Source organism: Ammospiza caudacuta, chromosome 4 (genome assembly GCF_027887145.1).
Source record: "Ammospiza caudacuta isolate bAmmCau1 chromosome 4, bAmmCau1.pri, whole genome shotgun sequence".
Classification (NCBI taxonomy): Eukaryota; Metazoa; Chordata; class Aves; order Passeriformes; family Passerellidae; genus Ammospiza; species Ammospiza caudacuta.
The window spans coordinates 51,763,055-51,782,043 of NC_080596.1; the positions used below are offsets into that span (position 1 = coordinate 51,763,055).

Here is an 18,989-nt window from a genome sequence, read left to right on the forward strand (position 1 = left end):
AGTGATTCCAGTTTGTGAAATTTTTTAGCAAAGAATCCTCCTGTGTTTCACTACTACAATTACTAGTTTTTTGTTATTAAAAGTCACAAGTGAAGGAAGCACTCAGGTGTTCTTTAGTCTTTCTGTTCTTATCAGATGACTGGAGCATCACTTCTTTAAATAAAGGAATTCTTCCCTTTCTTGGTGATCATGTTCAGCCAGGTCTGTAAGTTTTAGTTTCCTCTCTTTCCCTTCAAAGACAAGTGATTTTTTTCCTTCCTGCTTCTAACAGGAACAGGCTTAACCTCTCCTTCAGATAGGTAATACAGCAATTCTCCTCCATAATAAGGATACTTCCATAAATCTTTTACAATACATGTAATCTTGTGTGTGTTTCTTCTGGCATTAGAAATTACATTAATCCTTTAAATTAGATGATATATGTGAGTAAAAAGTGTGCCACCATTCTTAGTATGTCTGTTCCATAGATCCACCTTAAGGTGTGGCACTTGGGTAGAGCTACTGATACATGGAAGTGCCTTTTGAGCTTTGCTGTGGCCCCCAGGTGACTGTCAGAATGCCTGAGCAGCAGAGCTGGTGTGTAGGAACAGTAACTTTGCCTTGATTGCTGTCTTTTAAGCCAAGTCTGTTAACTGTCCTTCTGAAGTTGCAAAGTCAGTGTGCTGTGTATTGCTTCTGTTTTTTTTATTTTATTTTTTGGTGATCTTGTTTACTGCTCTTCAATTTTATAAGCTTTACTGTGATAATTTGGTTATATTTAGCAAACAAACCTGCGTGGTTGTGCATAAGTTTTCTCTTGGATGGCTCAACAATTTTTTTGTTTAGTTCCTTCATCCTTGTGTGTTTCTTTACTTAGTAACTTTGATATACTGAGAATTAGTTATTCTAGCAGTGCATTTAGTGACTGTGTTTAGTTATTTACTAATAATCAAAAATTGTTTGGTTTCAAACTTAGGGTTTTTTTCTCCCCTTCTTCCGAGAAACATTTTTGAACTTTATTTTAGTACCTTAGTTGGACCCCTGTTTCATCCAAGTATGTTGTATTTTTCCAAACAGGAAATTAGATTTCATCTAACATTTAACACTGAAAGTTAGAATTTCCTCTCCTGTGCTCAAAGCCCTGAAATCAAAACCTCACCAAACCTAAACGATATCCATTCTCTTTCCTTTATAGAAATTGTGAAAGTGCAAATTCTCTGCCTCTTTTCTTGTTTTACCTTAAACATGAATGATGTTTTGTAAATGTTTATGTACTTAAAGCTACAATACTGTGGTGCCCATAGGCCCATGTGGAATTCTACTGGGAGCATTCTCTGCAGTATCTGGTGTTTTGGTTCTTGCTACTGATTTTTTTCCTCCTCCTTAAAACAGGAATCCAGATGTTTCCATCCACAGTCCAGCCCATTTGCTGAGACAACACCAAAAGGAAGCCTATTAAATACTTGTACTGATACATATGTTATATTCATACAATGTATATAGAGTTTCAGAGTTTTAGTGTTATAGTCTGTATAACAGAGCCTAAATTAGTGGAGACTTGAGCATGTCAGTCCACATGAATGGACAGGTGAATGCAGCCACCCAGGTAGGTTGGGTTTTCTTCCAAGTAGGTTGAATATGAGTTTCCACTTTCTATTTTGCCGTGTAGATTAAACTTTCTGTGGCCAGAAAATTAACCCAGTTAATTTTGCAAGAGAAGAGCTAAAATAGATGGGATGGGTGTAAACCAAGACAGAACCTGTATTTAATGTAGGCATTGAGAGCTTTTTCATTGCTATTGTAAACGGAGCTTATCCTATAACTCACTAAGCATGTTTATTGTATTTTTTCAAGTAATAGAAGCTGTTGAGAAAAGTCACAGTGAAGAAAAGGATAGTGGTAGTTCCCCCAGGTCAATGTGTGCCTTGTATGAAATTTTAAGCAATGAACTGCAGTTCGGTTAGGCTTGGTAAGGGAAGCAAGATAAGTGTTCTGTATGCAGTTTTGGGATTGGAATGGTGGTTATTTTGAACAGTGGAATATAGATTCCCATGCTGTTTGACTTTTATGCTTTTAACATGATTTTAAAAGTTGGCCATTCCAACATGAGGAAATTCTTCTACAGGTGTGTACTTTTATTAGTGCTAGAGAAACTCTTTACAGAGACTGTGACAATGCTGTGAAAATCAACTAAATAGCCCAAATATTTGTTTAAGAAATACATGTTGACTCACTGTTCTTGAGTAATTCTGGAAATACACATGTGCTTGGTCTCTGGTTATTAGTTACTGTCTCTTCTGGCTGCTCTATGTATTAACAATTGGCAACTCTTGTTTTTCTGTAGAGCACTCTAAAAAACTTTTAGTAAAAGTTTTCAGGTCTCAATTCCTCAGAAATCCAATTTTACAGCAATATTACCATTGTTGTTCTGGCAGTGAACCTTTGGTTTTAAAATGTTTCTTATTTTAATGTCCTTTATATAGAGATATCAAAATCAAGATTGTCATCATTCACTTTGATTATTTTATAAGAAAAAAGGTCTGGCCACTTCTATTGTTATGGGATTGTGTAACGATGTCTTCTCTTGCTGTTTCTACTTGCATGGAAATGGGTATGGTTCAGGTTATGCTGCATAGTTTGGAAGATCTTGTGCAATACATCAGTACTTGGAACAAGCAAGAGGTTAGCAACAGGAAGCCTGACTGAGGATTGTAGGAGCTGTGGGGTAGACAATACCTTGCTCTTCTCAGGAACTCCTAATGAGTTCAGGAAAGCATTGTATTCTTGCATGTGACCTCAAGATAAGAACAATTATTTAATACATAAATGGTAAGAATTTGGGGACTTTTCTGTTCAACAGACTAATACAGTACTCAGTCAGTGAACAGAACAGTTTTATGTTCAACTGCTGATGGATATATTTTGACAGATGTTTGTATTTTGTTTTCATTCTCATGCTAGACAATCAAAGCTAAACTCTGAAACCTCCCCCTCAAATCATTCCTGGAAATTTGCAACCTTCCAAAGAAAAAGCCCCACAACTTGCTCCAAAAGGATCTCCAGTCCCATTTAAAGCAAATAAATACAGCCTAAGTGACTGAAAGAAAAGTGAAACTTTACAAGAAACTGACTGTGGCTTGTTTCTTTCATTTCTCAGAAAACAGCTAGGTGTGTCTAAGAAAAGTGATAACTGAAACTATTTACATTTTTACATTAAATCAGTAAACTAAAACTATAGAAGGGTTAAATGGCTTAATTTATAAGTATTTTGTATGCAAAATAATAGCTAAAACAAGTTTGCACTGATATAGAGTGTATTGCATAATTGTACATTGATTTGTCCCTGGCTGGGTTTTTTTCTGTGAAATAACATTAGTTGAACAGAACCAAAGAAACCATTAATTCCAAGTAGCTTAGGAATTAACTGTAAAGTTAAGTGTAACTTATATGAAGGATGGCCTCTTAAATATGATTTTAAAGTTTGAAGTAGACATGGCAAGTTGATTCCTTTAAATGTATTAGATCCTTACAAGTGGTTAGTGCAAACTGCCAAAAGGTGAAACACAACAACATGACTGATACACTGGTTTCTCCCTCTGTGTGTGTGTTTTTCTAGGCCATGTTCTTTGTTCAAAACTGTGACAGTTGTAGTTCTAAAGCAAAAAGGCTTGCCATTAAAAAAAAATGCAGCATATACAAAGGAAGAAACAGGGTTTGTCCTCCCTACCCCATGCAGGCTTTGTGTGAAATTATGAATGTCCTACTATTTGCCTAGCTGGTATAAAACATGGATGTCCAGTGCCCACCACCTCTTGTGATTTTAATGTAGGTCTGTTAATTTATACCTGTAGGCTGGATTTCTTTATACCTGTAGGCTGGATTTCTAGCTCTGCTGTCTTATTCTGCTTTCAGTTGTGTATCTTGCATCATAACTTTTTTTTTAAGAGTAGGTTTTTTCCATTGATATGACAAACTATTACAAATAGTCTTACAAATTTGTCTTTTCTTCTAAGCATCAAGAAGACACTTCCTGTACTTGTTTTTTTCTCCTAAATATTTATTTTTTTTAGCAGATTTGCTTTCACATGACAGTGGAAGCAAACAGTGATGTCAGGTTGAAATGAGGAAGTTGGTGAAAACAGTCATGTTTATTTGGTGTGCACTAATGCTATGTTTAATATGTTTTATATGGTTTGTTCAGTATGGGATGCATAGTTAATACCCTTAATCTCAAGGAATATTAATGTTTCCTGAAGAGGTGCAAACAGATAGAGATCACTTTGCATCACTTGGCCGGCTCACTCTTTCAAAAGGCAGAACTTGCACCCTTTCTTATGCTGCTGGGTCTTTACTGTTAAAACTCCTTTGGTGATGCCTCCAGTACCAGTGTCCCAGCAGGAAGGATAGTTTTGCTTTGTAGGTTCTTGTTTTGGTGGGTTGTTGTTGTTTTTTGCTGGGGAATGTTGGTGGTTTTTTCTTGGGTTTTTGGGTTTTTTTTTTTTTTTTTGGCTGTGTCATTGTGGGAAATACAAGCACAGAGAGCTCCCAAAGCCTCGAGCATACAAACTCAGAGATGGAGATTGATACAATGTTTGGCCTAAGACCTTGGAGAAGGCTTGAAGGTTTAGAACAGAAAAGTGAAACAGACACAAAGTAAGAATAAAGATTTATAGTTTAAGCAGAAATATGTTTTAAGCAAGTAGGAATATGCCTCACGTAAGCAAATAAATATGCTAGCCAAGATAGTAGAAAATTTTAAAGGCTAGTAATGGAACTTGTTACAGAGTTGGTAAAAAGTAGAAGATACAGCAGTAAGTTTCTGTAGAGTTACATGATTGGATAAAAAGAGATGCATTGTGACAGAATCTTGTAAAACAATTAGTGATTGGTTTGTGAAGAGGCTAGTGAGCTTTGTGGAAGTAGTTGATTGGATAAGAAATATATAAAAGACATTGTAACTAGAATTAAACTGGCTTTTGATGTGATGGCATTGGATGTAACAACATTACCATCTCATCCTTCCATGAGACTGATTTTGCAAGAAACCCTTTGCTTAATCGCCTCATCAGCCGACCTCGTCTACTCTGTATCCCAAACATGTTGTTCTGTCTGGTTAATGTTGTCCTGTGGCTGAAAAGCTGGGAGAAAGCACAGGGTCTGTGTGCCAATAGATGTGCCCACCCTATAGCAGTGTTTACCTAAAGGGGACATCATAGAATCGTTTAGGCTGGAAAAGACCTTTAAATCACCAGAGTCTACAGTGTGAACTTCCACTATGTTGGCACAGGAATGCCTCTAGCTGTGTCCTTTGCCAGTGTGGTTGTACTGATGGCCATATTGCCAGCATGGCTGTTGAGGAATACATTCCTCGTACGTGGCTCAGTGTACAGCTCCAGGCTGAGCTCTGCGGAGCCCGGAGCCTGAGGCAAGAGAATGTGAGTTGGTGGCCCTGTGCAAAGTGAAGGGAGCATGGTGCCAGCCAGGGCCAGGAGCCTGAGGCAAGAGAATGTGAGTTGGTGACCCTGTGCACAGCGAAGGGGATGTGGTACCAGCCAGGGCACCAGACCCTCAGAGAGAGGAGGCTGAGGACTCAGCTAGGAGACCCCAGGCATCCCTGCGCCTGCACTGTGAGGGTACAAACGCCCAGGGGTTCCTTTGCTCGGGGTCCCTCCTCTGGGGCACCAGCTCCAGCTGTTATTTTGTGATTTAATTATTGCATTACCTTAAATTATTTTAAGGATCTGGACGTCTGAAACTCTGCTGTGGGAGCCCTGGGATAGAGCCTACAGGGAAACCTCGCCTGACTGTGAGTGTGGGGCGTGCAGCTGTGAAGGGGCCTTAATCCCAGCTCAGGGGGTGCCAGGGTGGCTGGCAGAGTGGCTCCCGGATGGGCGGACAGGGAGTTTCCTTAACACGGCTGTATTTTGGAACACGCGTTCCCACCGTGCTAAGCAAGCTCCCCTGAACTTGTTGCACTCTGCGGGGGCCCGTGAAATCGGGCGCAGTTCTGTTTCCTGTGCCAGGGCGGTCTGCGCGGCCCTGGCAAGTTGATCCCGGCCCGCTGTGAGGGCCGAGGGCCGGGCCGGCAGTCGGGCCAGGCGGAGCGGGGTCCGGCCTCGGGCCGCGCGGGGGCGCTGCGGCAAAGCCCGCCGGGAGAGGGGGCGCGGGGCTCCCGGAGAGATCCCGCCGGGACCGGGGCACCGCGCTTCCCCCGCCCTCCAGCACCCTCTGCCGCCTTACGACGTAAGTATAAAATAAACCCGTGCCCCCTGTCCCACAGCTGGTAGGGCTGGGCACAGTGGGGTAGTTCTACAAACATTTTGTGTTGCAAAGCTGTAGGTTTGCAATGCATGCTTGCTGGGAATGTCAAATGATGCTCGGACCTGTCAAATGATGTGTTGTTTGTGGTAGGCTATAGGCCCTCTAGGCAGCCTTCCAAAGTTGTACTTCCCAGTATCTTGTCTGATTTATAATTGTCTTTTACTATTATTATTGCTAATTCTAGGAATTCTCTGCACATGTGAATTCAAGTCGCTTCCAAGTAGTTTTTTCTCACATGGATCTTTCTTTTGTTGACTGTGTTTTGTTTTTTCAGTATTTCTCATTCTTGGGATGTTCCTCCATTAGCAGGTTCACCTGCTTCAGTGGAATTCCCATGTACAGAGCTTTCTATGCACCCCTGCCAAACAGCTTGGCTGTTTATGTTCTGAAAGGTCTAATCCAAGGAGACAGTGCACTGAGAAGTGCTCTGAGAAGACCCAGTGATCATTCACTCACTGGGTCTCCCAGTATTATACTTCGGCATGTTTCATGATCTGTTTGCAATCACTTCTGCTAATGTGGACTCCTGTTGGTGAGAGGTGCAGAGCTCAAATGTTATCTTGCCAGCTAGTGACACAAACATCAAGAACTGTGGAAGGGGAAGCCTGAATGACTTCAGCAGGCACTTCAGTGCAAAATCAGTCATCCATTGAGTGTAACCAAAGTGGAATATATGTGAAAACACATCAAAGAACTTGCTGTAATGCATATAACATTTTTAAAAGCAGGTCTTCTATTTTTAAAACTCGTTTTGTGTAGAGGTTCCAGAATAAGAACTAAAAATTCTTATTATTCTTATTCTGTTAAAATTTATCGAATAAGGCTTATCGTTGCCTGTTTTGGATTTGTTTAAACATGAATTTAGGTATAACAATTGTAAGACTTCTGATATGTTTTACACTGGCAGACAATCGGTAAAACTTGCTTAGGTTGTATAGAACCCACAATTGTACATTGTACTGTTTAAGAAGATGGTAAGAGCAAATGTGAGTAAGGAGTATATGTGAAATGATATAACAAGGCAAAAACATAAACCTTGTATCTTGCCTTTATTTTTTATAAAATACTGTTTTCATAGAATGTAGTGAAGCATGGAAATCCTGGAGTTAACCTCCAGCCATCCATGTACATATATAAATACATGTGTGTGTATCCCCAGCTATCTTCTGTAGAAAACTTCTTGATGTTCTTTTCTTAAGAGTCAAAAGTCAGCCTGAAGGAAAAATCAGTCAAAAGCTTTTTGGTACATCTGTTTTGTATAAGCTTCATTAGTTTATCAGGTTTAATCTTGAAATATGATTATGTGTCTGGAAGGTGATTTTTATTGCTTGTGTTTTATGTGTCCTATTACTTGCAAGGCTATTGTTTTCTTATTTTGCAAAAAATATAGCTTCAACACCTAATTGTTTTTTAAATTCATGATTAACTTACATATGCCACATGTTGTGTAAAATGTCACACCTTGTGCACTTAATGTTAAGTGGTGCACTGGGTACTTGAACTTGACATGTTGACTCCACCCTGAGTCCACACACATAATAAAATCTCCCTCCCGTGGTTAACAGCACTTTGGTTCCTAGTCTGAGCCTTTCAGAGGGTGTTTAAGATAGGTACAAAGGGAAGGATCTGGTTGCCCCATCTGCAAACTCCAGTTTGGCAGGTGGATAGTTGGAACCATTCTCAGTCTCATGGAAGTATCTGAATTGCTCCCAAATGCAAAGAACTGCAAAGTAGCTTTGTGGCAAGATTTCAAGGGCAAAAAAAGGAATTCTATAGAAAATAATGCTATTATGAATAAATGATGGCTTGACCTTGTAATGACTCATGATCTCTTGTAATCACAAGTTGTCTTTGTGATATCATTATTATTGTTCTGAAAATGCATAAACCCCTTTCTCTGTATTTTCTTTTTGTATTGTGGGTAAAACACTGTGAATGAAATAATTTTAGGGAGACTTTTTCTGCTTGATCTCCCTGCAGGAAGTGGTATTCTTGCAATATGTCTCTTATGATAAGGTCAGAATTTTGTATTCATTTATAAGGAAAAAATTGTGTAGATGTTTATATTCATTTACAAGGGGAATTTGGACTCACCTATTTATCTGGGGATTTTAATGCAGAATTGAATAGAAAAGACATTTTCAGTCTATATAGAACTTGAAAAAATATCTTAGGTGGCGGCTTTAATGAACTTTTTCAAGTTGTGGCATTCTGAATAACATAGGTGGCAGTTGAGTAAGACTGACAACTTAATCCAGTTGAGCAGCCCCTTGTCAGCATGCAGCTGAAACTCTGAGACCTGAAACATGTTATGCTGCATACCTTTCATAGACTTCTGTTTTCTTTTTAAGAGCTAAACAGTAGTGAATTTCAGATTAAATACCTTCTTTTGAGGAAAGTATACAAGTGTGCTATGCTTCATGTGTAGTTTGGATAGTTGTGTTGCATGCATTCAGCAATGTTTTGGACACTGTGCTGCCTTCATAAAAACAACAGAATCATGCAGGCTGCCACTGAGATGTTTGGAATGAGTATTTAGTGTATTTCCTCTGAGCAGTGTGTACAGTCTGCAGTAGTAAATGAGGTAGGAATATTACCTAATACAGTGTCTGTCTGTCTCCACTCTACGTGTAGTAAATAAAAGAATACCGTAAATCAAACAATTATACATATTCCCAATTGTAGAAAGCCTTAAGGAACGTTCTTCTATGATAATTTCTTTTTTTGTCCTTGAACTTTCTTCTCCAAATGCAAGTCATTTTTTTGGCTTCTTTAAGCTAAATATAAAACAACATTTAAACTTCCCAAAATAAAACCCAAAAATTCAGCTAAACCAGGCATGTATGGAGAAGTAGCCCTAGGGATAAAGTGGATGTTTGGACAAGAGACAGGTTATTTCTGTACTTGTAGTTTTCTGGAAGGTGGTGCGAATATTTTAAGTGGTAAAAATAGCACCAGAGTCCCTGCAAAAAGCACATAAATATAATAAAAGTTAGTATTTTTGTAGTTAGTTGCTAAAACTATGTGAGAATGTGAATGGTGATGTTATACACCAGCTTTAAAAACAAAGTGCCTGGACTTTCTGAATGATAAGTGTTATCTTTCAAATACAGAAGAACGCTCTTTGTGCACTTCATGAAAATGAAGAGCTATTAAACTCTGTCAGATATGAGTTTGCAAATTCTGTGCAAATTTTCGTTGGGCTTACAACTTTAGCAGTGCTAAGTAGTGTCTCCTTGGCGTGCAGAGTTTAGCCTGCGTTGGTTAATATATAGGCTTGGTGGTGTTTGGTTTTCTTATCAGTCCCCACAGTGAAATGTCTTTAGAATCTGCCCTGGAGCAGCTGGCTGGCAGCTGACGTGCTGCTGGCACCACCCAGGTTCAAACGTGACATCACCACAAGAAGTCCACCTCTGTGCTCAAGGAAGTTGATGTGGGAGCCACGCTCTGTGAAGTGGAGCATAACTGCTGAGACCACAGAGGGCACGTAAAAATGGAATTCCTGAAAAAAATTGTTCCCACTGCTGCTTCTGGAGATGTTCTGGATGTTGGGAGTCCAGCCCGTGAGAGCTCTCCGAGGCTGCTGAAGATGAGACGGGTCAGGCTGTTTTCATTAGGACAGACAATAGATGAAGATGAGGAGACACATATTTTACATCCTGATTGCTGTATGTATCCATTACATCAACCTGGTGGAAACTGATTGCTAAGCTCTTCCTTCAGATCATGATTATTTTGTTCAATTGACAAATTTGATTATAAAAGGCATTTTTATCAGAGTTCCTATGACTGTGGTGTCTTAAGCTTTAGAACTGTTTTATCACTGATGCATTATCCTTTGTTAGTGACCTATGTGGAAGCAATTTTTCAGGATTTCTAATTTCAGGACTTCTTGTCTTTGGATGTCTGTGTAGTTTTTTTCCCCCTCCTCTTTCTGGGATAAGAATATGTTTAAGTTTCTAAACTGTAATGTACATAAAGTTAGGCACTAAGTTGTCTAGACAGAAGTGTGCTACACAGAGATCTGTGACTGTAGTGCAGGATGTGAGTTCTGTGTCATCTTTTCTCTCCCTGTCTTTTGATCCCCTAAGTTTTCAAAGGCTTTCCTTTTGAGTGGTTTTTTGTCTCAAAACAGTATGTTTCACTTTTTTAGTGTTTGGAAGATTGCACATTTTTAGTAAACATATTATGTAAATAAGTAAGAATATGGATATTGTGTAGAGAATTTTTAACCTCAAGAACATGGGTAAGGTTGCTTATATGATTTCTTTTAAAAAAAATTTTTACTATGTGTTAGTGGCTAAATATTAGTGTATTGTGCTAATAAAAAGTAGAATTAGTTCATGTTCCTTTTTCAGATAGTACAGCTGGGTGGTAATGGAAAATTCAGTTTTACCTTTTTTTTCTTTTTGCCTTCAGCTAAAGTAGTGCAGTCTTGAGCCTTTATGGTCTTGGATTCTGCTGGCTGTCAGATGTAGTTTTTGCCCTTCACTGTGTGGTTGGATATTTTCAAGAATTAGTATGGCTTTTAAATTTTTTTCCTTACCTGCAATTTTTTTCCTGTCTACCTGCAGTGGTGGGAGATGGAGACATTCATCTGTCTTACCGGGTGATGAACTTACAGCCTTAGGGAATTAGGCTTGTGGTGGTGGTGGGAGAAAAGGATTTCCTTGGAAAGATGTCTCTTAGCCTTTCTGATTGTTACATGAACCACTTTTTTTAGTGCATCAGGTTGAGTAAAATAGGCAGCTGAGGAAAGCAGGGACAGTTCTGATGTTTTAAACAAGTTGTTTCTGTGCACAGCAAATTACAAGAAGTTGATGTTCTAATGCTGTGGGTTATTGAAGGCTGCCTACAAAATAAAGTGTTGTGGCTGCCTATATACTTGAAAACTGATCAGAAGCCCATGGTGTGTGATGGTAAAGGTTTTTTAGCCTCATTTAACTTGGAATGCTGTACAACAGCCCTGGAGTTTATAGTTGGATATCACTGAATTTAATATCTCCGTAGGTATATCTCACCAATCCTGCTTTTGTGCTACATTCTAATTTCTTTATAGCTCTCAATTTAATTAGTATTTTTTCCACATGTTATAACATCAGAAGAAATAGAATTGTCTTTGTGTCAGGTTAAAAGAAAATGCTCTAGGCTGATTAAGTTGGTAGAGAAAACAGATACATTCATCTTTGTTCAGTGTTTTGTTGATAGTTTGAGCAAATGAGAATAATAAACATAGAATAAACTACTCTGACTGTTAAAGATGAATTTACCTCTCTTGATCCTTAAATATGGGCCAAATGGTGGCTGTTAGGAGTGATTTTGTGGAAACCAGCAGTGCCTGACTAATATTGTTTAATAGTGTGATGTCATCATTTACGAAATGAAGACTTAGAGTCTGTTCTGGGATCATGCTTTTACAATAGCAGATAGTAGCTGAATCCTCTTTAAATTATCTGCTTATTTCTATTTTTGTATCTTGGTAATGGAATGAGCTGCCCTGCTGGAATAGAGCAAAAGAACTACTGTGTTTACCAGTTGGGTATGCTGCAGAAGGCAGGTGCTGACCAAACAGGTAATAAAACAATAGAATTATTTGAAAAAATATTGTAAACATTTACTTGCTTGTTGTTGGCAGATGTGGTGTTAACGCACCATAGAATTTGAGGAACTCAGTAGTTTTTTAAAGCCAAGGTGGTTTGTCCTATTACTGTGTTTGAATTTGAGAGTAAGTGGTGTTTATTATTTTTTTTCTTTTTACTTTATGTTCCTCATTGCTGCTGTTAAAGATTTTTTGTTTTGTTTTGGTGAGAATTTAGGTGAAATTCTGAGCCTGACAATTATTTTTAAGTATAACCGTATTTTAGAAGTTCTCCAACAGACAGACCAAGCAAAAAAAACCCTATTCCTGGCATTGAAATCCTAAACTGTTATTTTTATAATGCAAGCTAGTTGGGTTTGCATCTAGCTGACCTAAACTTTTTGTGAGAAATTTGGGTGGTGAAATTTTTTGGTTTTGTTGGTTAATAAATATTTATCATATCAGCTGTCAAAATATTTACTCAGTATATACTTTGTTTTAAAGCTGAAAATAGGACCTTACAAATATATGCTCTGTGATGCATCTTTTAAAATATGTAGTTTCCACCAGAATGGTTTCAAGTGTATTTTAGAAGTCTTTTCAGAAATGTCTTTTTAGATGTGTAAGATTAGCACAATTGTAGAAGAAAACCACAACTGACTTGTTGAAGTGTTTGTATGTGACTGGATGCATCATAATGCTTAATAGAGGTTAGTAAAGAAACAGGCAGTTTTAAAAAATTTGCTGTAGTGTTTAAGACTACATGTTCTCAGTTGTAAAAATTTGTTTCAAAAAAATCTACAATCCAAATGAAACATGCGAAGTTGAGCATGGAAGTTTCAGATTGTGGCATTTAAGAAGGGGAGTGCCAGGGCTGCCCCGAGTGAGCTGGCGAACGGCAGCTGTGCCTGTGGTGTGTGAGATGTGCCCTCCTGTTGCAGCTCTGTGCTTTCACTGTGTTACAAGGCAGGCTAGCTGATACTGTGAACTGTCTTAATGGCCAGCTGTGTAAGTCAATTCTGCAAGAATTGTAGATGAGATGTTGATTTTTTTTCAGTGATGTGAGTATTCTCACTGCTCACAGCCCCCATGTTATTTCTGTGTGTGGAAACCTACTTCACTTCAAGTGCTTCTGCTAGGAGAGTAAAAATACATTCCTACAGGAATGTGGTCTTTGGTGGTAAAGCAACAGAGCTGTGGCTGCCTTGGGGGTCGGCAGCAGGGCCTGGATACACATACAGTACCTGTGAGCACTGTGTAACCTGTAATATCAGCAGCTCTGCAGGGCATGTTCAGCTCCCATTGCATCTCTAATCAGCCCTGTACACCTGGGACTTGGTGTTTATACGTGAAATAAGAGTCAGTTTCTGTACCCAAGTACAGAGTTTTGGTTAGAAAAGACTGGGGGGGTTGGTGTGCAGCTCAGTGCCATGGCTGCCCCCCACAATCTCTGCTGGCTCGTGTTTAAAGACTGCTCTATAATGCTGTTTGGGATCCAGAATAGTATTTGCATAAAAGCCTCTAACCTCTCTCCTTGTTTTCTTATTGCTGCAGATAACATTGTTTTGTTTGAGTAATGCCCCAGGAAATTGTTCTGTGTATATTTTCCATAAGAAATAAAAAGTGAACCTCTCCTAAGGGCCTTTGGAATCTGTGCTTTGAAGCCCTTTGCAACAGAAGGGAGGGAAAGGAGATTTTGGTTGGATTTTTGAGTGCAGTTTTACAAGCGGATCAGGCTGATCTAACAGCCTGCCGTCAATGAAAAGGGCAATCTCACTCACAGCTGTGCAGCCTTCCCCATCTTCTCCTGAGTTCTGGTGTGGCTTTTCCCTGAGCTGATTAATTTCACAAAGCCAGTGGAAAATGTTCCAGTGTATTAGGGGCGCTTTTGAAATGAATCGGCAAGGGGAGTCAACTTGCTGAAAGGGCCTTTTGGGTCAGTAATGGCACAGCATTAGATGTCCTACCATCACCAAAAGTAGCAGTCACCTTTTGGATATCCCCTGGTTTAATTGATTTGTGGAAAATGAACTCTTAAATATTTTAGATAAATGGAAAAACAAGCATCTCTCCAGAGTTTTATTTTAAGTGCAGGCATGATAGATTTTATTATTACTGCTTATAAGCAGATAAAATGACCATTGGGTAAATGTTTCTTAAGTAAGGCATTAGCTTAAGATGGAGTCAATAAAGAACTGAAGTAAGGTCCAGCAAATCTTTTTGAAAGTAAGCCCAAGTGCAAAGAGGGTACACTTCTGACTTCTTTATTTTACCATTAATAAAGAAAATTAACTGTAGTTGTGTTTAGTTTTCAGCCACATCTCAAATATAATCTTTATTTTATTGAAGATCTGATCTTTTAAAATTGCATACTTGACTGTATACCTAATATACTTCTGCTGTAGTTTTTGTCAGGATTTCTTCTGAAGAGTATGTGTGCAGAAATTTACAATGAATATATTTTAGTAAAGTGGTGAAGTAATTCTAATTCAGTGCTTCATACAAGGTGTGTATCAGAACAAATCAAAGGTGGATCTAGAAGTATTTCTTCATACTTAACAGCTACTTGTGTGGGATATATTTATATAAATGTGTGCAGTATATGTATACAGTGAGGAGGTAATTCACTTGTTTTCATCTAACACATGGTGAAGAGCTTATAAATTTTTTATTGCTATCGGTCACTTACTAGATTATCTTTGTATCACATTTATGCATCTTCTGGACTTCAAGCACTTTAAAGGTTTTCTCAGACATAGTGTTAGTATGAGCTTTCATGTGACAGCTGAATCAATGTAATGGCTCAGTGCTGTGAACAGGAGATTGTACCCTTCCACCTGTGTAGTTGTCTTGCATATTCATTTTTGGTATTTCGGTTGCACATCTATCTTTGGTGAGACTATTCTACTGCTAAACCAGAGGAAACCTCCCTTCCCTTTCAATACCAGTGGACAGGCAGCAAACTAGAATGCTGTGAGAAATAACCAACAGCAAATCTAGGAAGTGAATGTCAGTAAACCTGCTGTTTGGACTTTGTTTTTCTGTTCTTTTGACTTTGTCCTGCAGATTGTATGGTGAAAAGTAAGAATAAAATCTCCAGTTTATTAAGGGAAAAAAACCCCGTGAAATTGGACAATACTTAGCTGCAAATATTCATTGAAATGTTATCTTCAGACTAATTCTTTGAAATAATGCAGATAAAATTTAGTGGGAAGATTGTAAATCAAGCAAACATCTCTTGACCTTGCCAATCTACAACTATTTTTAAGGTAATTGTGAGAGGGACAAAATAAAGCTTTTAAGTTGAAGGAGAGGGGGAGAGACACGATACATGTGGGGGATGTGAAAAAACTTAACATAGACAAACAAGTTTTCAGAAGATTTTACAAAAGCTGCTGAAGTCAACAAGATGTGGAGAAACTTGTTGCAAAAATATCTGCTACTGTAAAACTGTTCTATCTATAATATACTGGTAATAGAAGAACAAAAATATTCTTGAAATTTTTTGTGTCTAAGGTGGCCACAGGCTTTACAAGTGACATTTTGAGAGAGATAGAATAGTTTAGCATGTTGTTTCTGTTTCAAATTTTACTTGTATATATCTTGCACGTAGCAGATTAAGTTTTAAAATCTGTTCTATCAATAATGTCTGTTAGTGATCCCAAGGTAGAGTATATAAAAGGCTGGATAACATGTAAAATAAAAGTATCAGCTTATTTTTAAGGAGCTGTTTTCTTTGAAGTAAAAAACTGTTATCCTTTAAAACATTAAAATTGATCTATGGGCTAAAAAAAAATCCCATCTAATATCCCCCTAATGCTCAAGAATATATTTGAAAGGTCTGTATAGTATTTACTAGCAGGATTCATTCAGCAGCTTCATGTGAAGATGCCACACTTGTGATACCAGCAATTCAGATTAAAGTTACAGAAAGGTTAGAATTAGAACATTGTGAAACAGTTTTTCAGTTATCACTTGAAAAAGAGGTCTGTGTTTCAAATGGAAAAGTTTTGGTTTGTAGGTGATCAGACTAGTCTTAATCTCCTTTAGGCGTGTTTTTTCTGTTTCTAATGAAGATGTGAATTTTAAGTGGAAGAGCAGATATGATATTTTTCAATAATTGATATTTTTGATGACTGTTGGTAGTTTCTGTTGGCTGCATTTGTTGACTGTTTTATGTCTTTGTTTATAAACTTCTATGTTTCTAGTTGCTTTTGTTCTAAGCTCTTTGGTAACAGGATGGTTCTTACCCTGTGAGTTCTAATTTTGTGTGTTCCTTTATTGTGTGGATCCAAACTGGGGGAAAAAGACTACTACTTCAATTACATCCTCTTTATCAAGGGCTACTTTGGAAAGCCTTTCCATTTTCAGTAAATGTCATTTTTCATGTCTCTAACTTAACACTGAATAGCTTTAGTTGCTCTTCAAGTAAGAGTATGTTCTCTCAGGTAGTGAATGCTACTGCAGAGTAGCTGTGATTTGGGAAGCAGTGTTAGTGACGTTGGCTGTTTCACTCGACACGCATCCTCTTGTTCTCCAGCCAAGTTCTAAAAGGTCCCTTCAAGCAAGGAACCACCCTCCCAGACAGGAGGATTCTTGACTCATGCTTGTACATTTTTGATGCTTGTATTTATTTATAAAAGAAAGAATTTGTTACGAGAAATCCAAATGCACTACTGTTTTGAGAAGACAAGTAAAACTTTCAGAAAGCCATGTCACTTTACCAATGGAACCTTCTCAAGAGATGTTTCTGTCTGCAGCAGTTTTTCATTATGTGCTCTGGATGTTCAGGACTTGGTGTATCCTCACTTAATGAGCTGTGCAATATGCCTTTGTAGGGTGATACTACATAACTAATAATAGTTCTTTAGCTGATATCTGTAGTGCCAGGCATGTTGTGGGCCCTGATTTCTTGGGGGACTTTCAGTGCTCATTGACAAGACCAGTATGGCAATATAAGCTTCAGATACTCTTAACACCAGGATGCTGTTGCATGGTTGCATTAGACTGAGTCAAAACTGTCTGGTGTCACTTGGCATCTTTAAAAATGCACTGATGTGAGCTTTGTCTCAGTTACTTTTTTGAGAGGATGACTTGCTGAAGGATGGATGTTTTAAATTTCAAAGTATTTTCTAAGTTAAAACAGGAAAACCAGTAATACATATAAAAGAAACTCAAAACTTGTATAAAAATATTGTATTTATCTAGTATGTTCTTTTCAGTTTATTAGAGTTAGTTTAAAACTGTTTTTTCTTTGTTGATTGGGGTTTCCATAAATTCTATTTCCATGGAAGGTGCTGTGCAGAGCAGAGTAGGTTAATTTACCCAGTTATTGAGGAAGTTAGATGTTTCTAGGTACATTGTATGTTTGGATAATTGACATGTTCATATCAGTTACTGGGAAAAATGAGCAGCATGCAAATGCTCTATCAATAGATAATATGAGTGACAAATAGGGAGAGCCAGGTGAATGAACAGAAAAAGCTAAAGCACATTGTCCATGTTATGTGAACTTGTTTTTACCAGCTGATTTCAGCTGTTCATTTTTCAGTCATTAGCAGGGCTTGCAGTGGGGTGACACCATGGCTCTGGTTGGATGTGCTGTGCCCGATGCAGGTGTGTGGGTGCAGAGCTGCCTGCCGTGGTTCAGGTGGAGTGCTGGGCTGTGCAGCTGCTGGCAGAGACTGGCTTCTAGTCCACCAGCTATGGCACTTTAAGGAACTCTGCGTCGTGAAATATTTGCACAGCTTCCAGACAAACATGGCCTTGTAAAGTTTTAGTGTGTGTTAGGTGTTTAGTATCTAACTGTTGCATTTAGCTGCCCTTGGGTTTGTTACTAGTTCTGGTTCTCCCCCTTTCTGATTTTTGTGTTTATTTTGCTTTTCTTTAGTGTAACAGCATGCTTGCTCAAGATAAAGGTTCAGAAAAGACACTCATATGAATTTTTATTTCTGATTTGCAAAAAAAATGTACGTTTTACCTTTTAATTACCTTTTTAAATCTTAAAAGCATCACTGTTTTTAACTTATGCTTCAGGTTCCTGCAAGAATATATGTTTCACAGAGATTGGAGAGCTGCAAAATTCAGCATTAAAAATACTTGTTTAAATCCTGGTAACTAAAGCACTAAAGAAAGGTGCTGTAAATATTTTCTGGCTTTGGAGTAAAGAAATATGCCAGTTAAGTTCAACTGTGAAGAATGCCATGCTAATGTAATGACTCCATTTATTTCTGATATTGGGTGGTGGAGCTCCGTATGCTCCTGCCCTGTGTAACAAACATCAGGAAAGGCAGATTTAGGAGTTGAAACCTCAAGAGAAAATTGGCTGTCCATGCCTTGCCCCTTCTTGCTTTCCTTTTCCTGACTCTCAAGTGCATCTGACCAAGTCCTTATACTCTGTGTGCAGAGCTGCCTACATGGGGATTGAAGCTGTGGTGGAGTAAGTTGGTAGCCTGTGATTGTGAGGAGGTTTTACAGAGACCCCTGCAGCAGTTCCCTCTTGTCACTGCGCCACTGCCCATCCTCTGCCTGCTGTTAAGTGCCCTGTGGCAGAGGTGGCTGACTGAGACGTGCATCTGCATATGCAGGGCTCTCTGGTGTTTAATGTATGAGCAGGAGTGGACTGCAGTGACAGTGCCTCGGGAGCAAACACTCAGCTTTGCTTATGGCAGAGGGAGGAGGGCAGGAGTTCACCTCCAGGCACAGGGCAAGCACACACACAAGGATCTGCAGCTGCTCTGTGAGTTTAGTGGTAATCTGCAGCCAAGAATATTTTCTGCCCAAGTACTATTGCCCTCATGAGGCTTAATAGATTGCAGCTTCTGGGCTGAGTTTATCCCTATAGGTAGTGTTTTTTCTTTAACTTTTTCTTCTTTAAAGTTTTCCCAGATGAATCATAAGCTCTCAGTGTTCTTTTCCCCCCGATGCTCTCTATAGGGATGGAATAACTGATCCTTGCATAATGTAAATATGATGTTTCCCGTAAAAGCGGCAGAGACATCCAGCAGCTTGGGAGGAACAACAAAAATAGAAACATAACTGATTTGTAGCAGTTGTCTTGAGGCCTTGTAGGGTAACAGAGTTAAGCCTTTCCTTACTCTATCCATTTAAA

The 18,989-nt window shown here is 38.6% G+C and overlaps 1 protein-coding gene across 2 annotated transcripts in view; it reads left to right on the forward strand.

Annotated features, from left to right (window-relative positions):
- The window catches only part of FRYL (FRY like transcription coactivator), a 162,660-nt gene that overhangs the window by 17,594 nt on the left and 126,077 nt on the right, over positions 1-18,989 (forward strand). Inside the window, exon 1 of one of the 2 annotated variants that reach the window (XM_058803959.1) lies at positions 9,789-9,968. The exons of the other annotated variant lie outside the window; for it this stretch is intronic. Within the exon in view, the coding sequence (XP_058659942.1) occupies positions 9,794-9,968 (175 nt within the window). The 5' untranslated portion in view covers positions 9,789-9,793. Of the gene's footprint in view, positions 1-9,788; positions 9,969-18,989 lie in introns of those variants that run through there. 2 annotated transcript variants of the gene reach the window in all.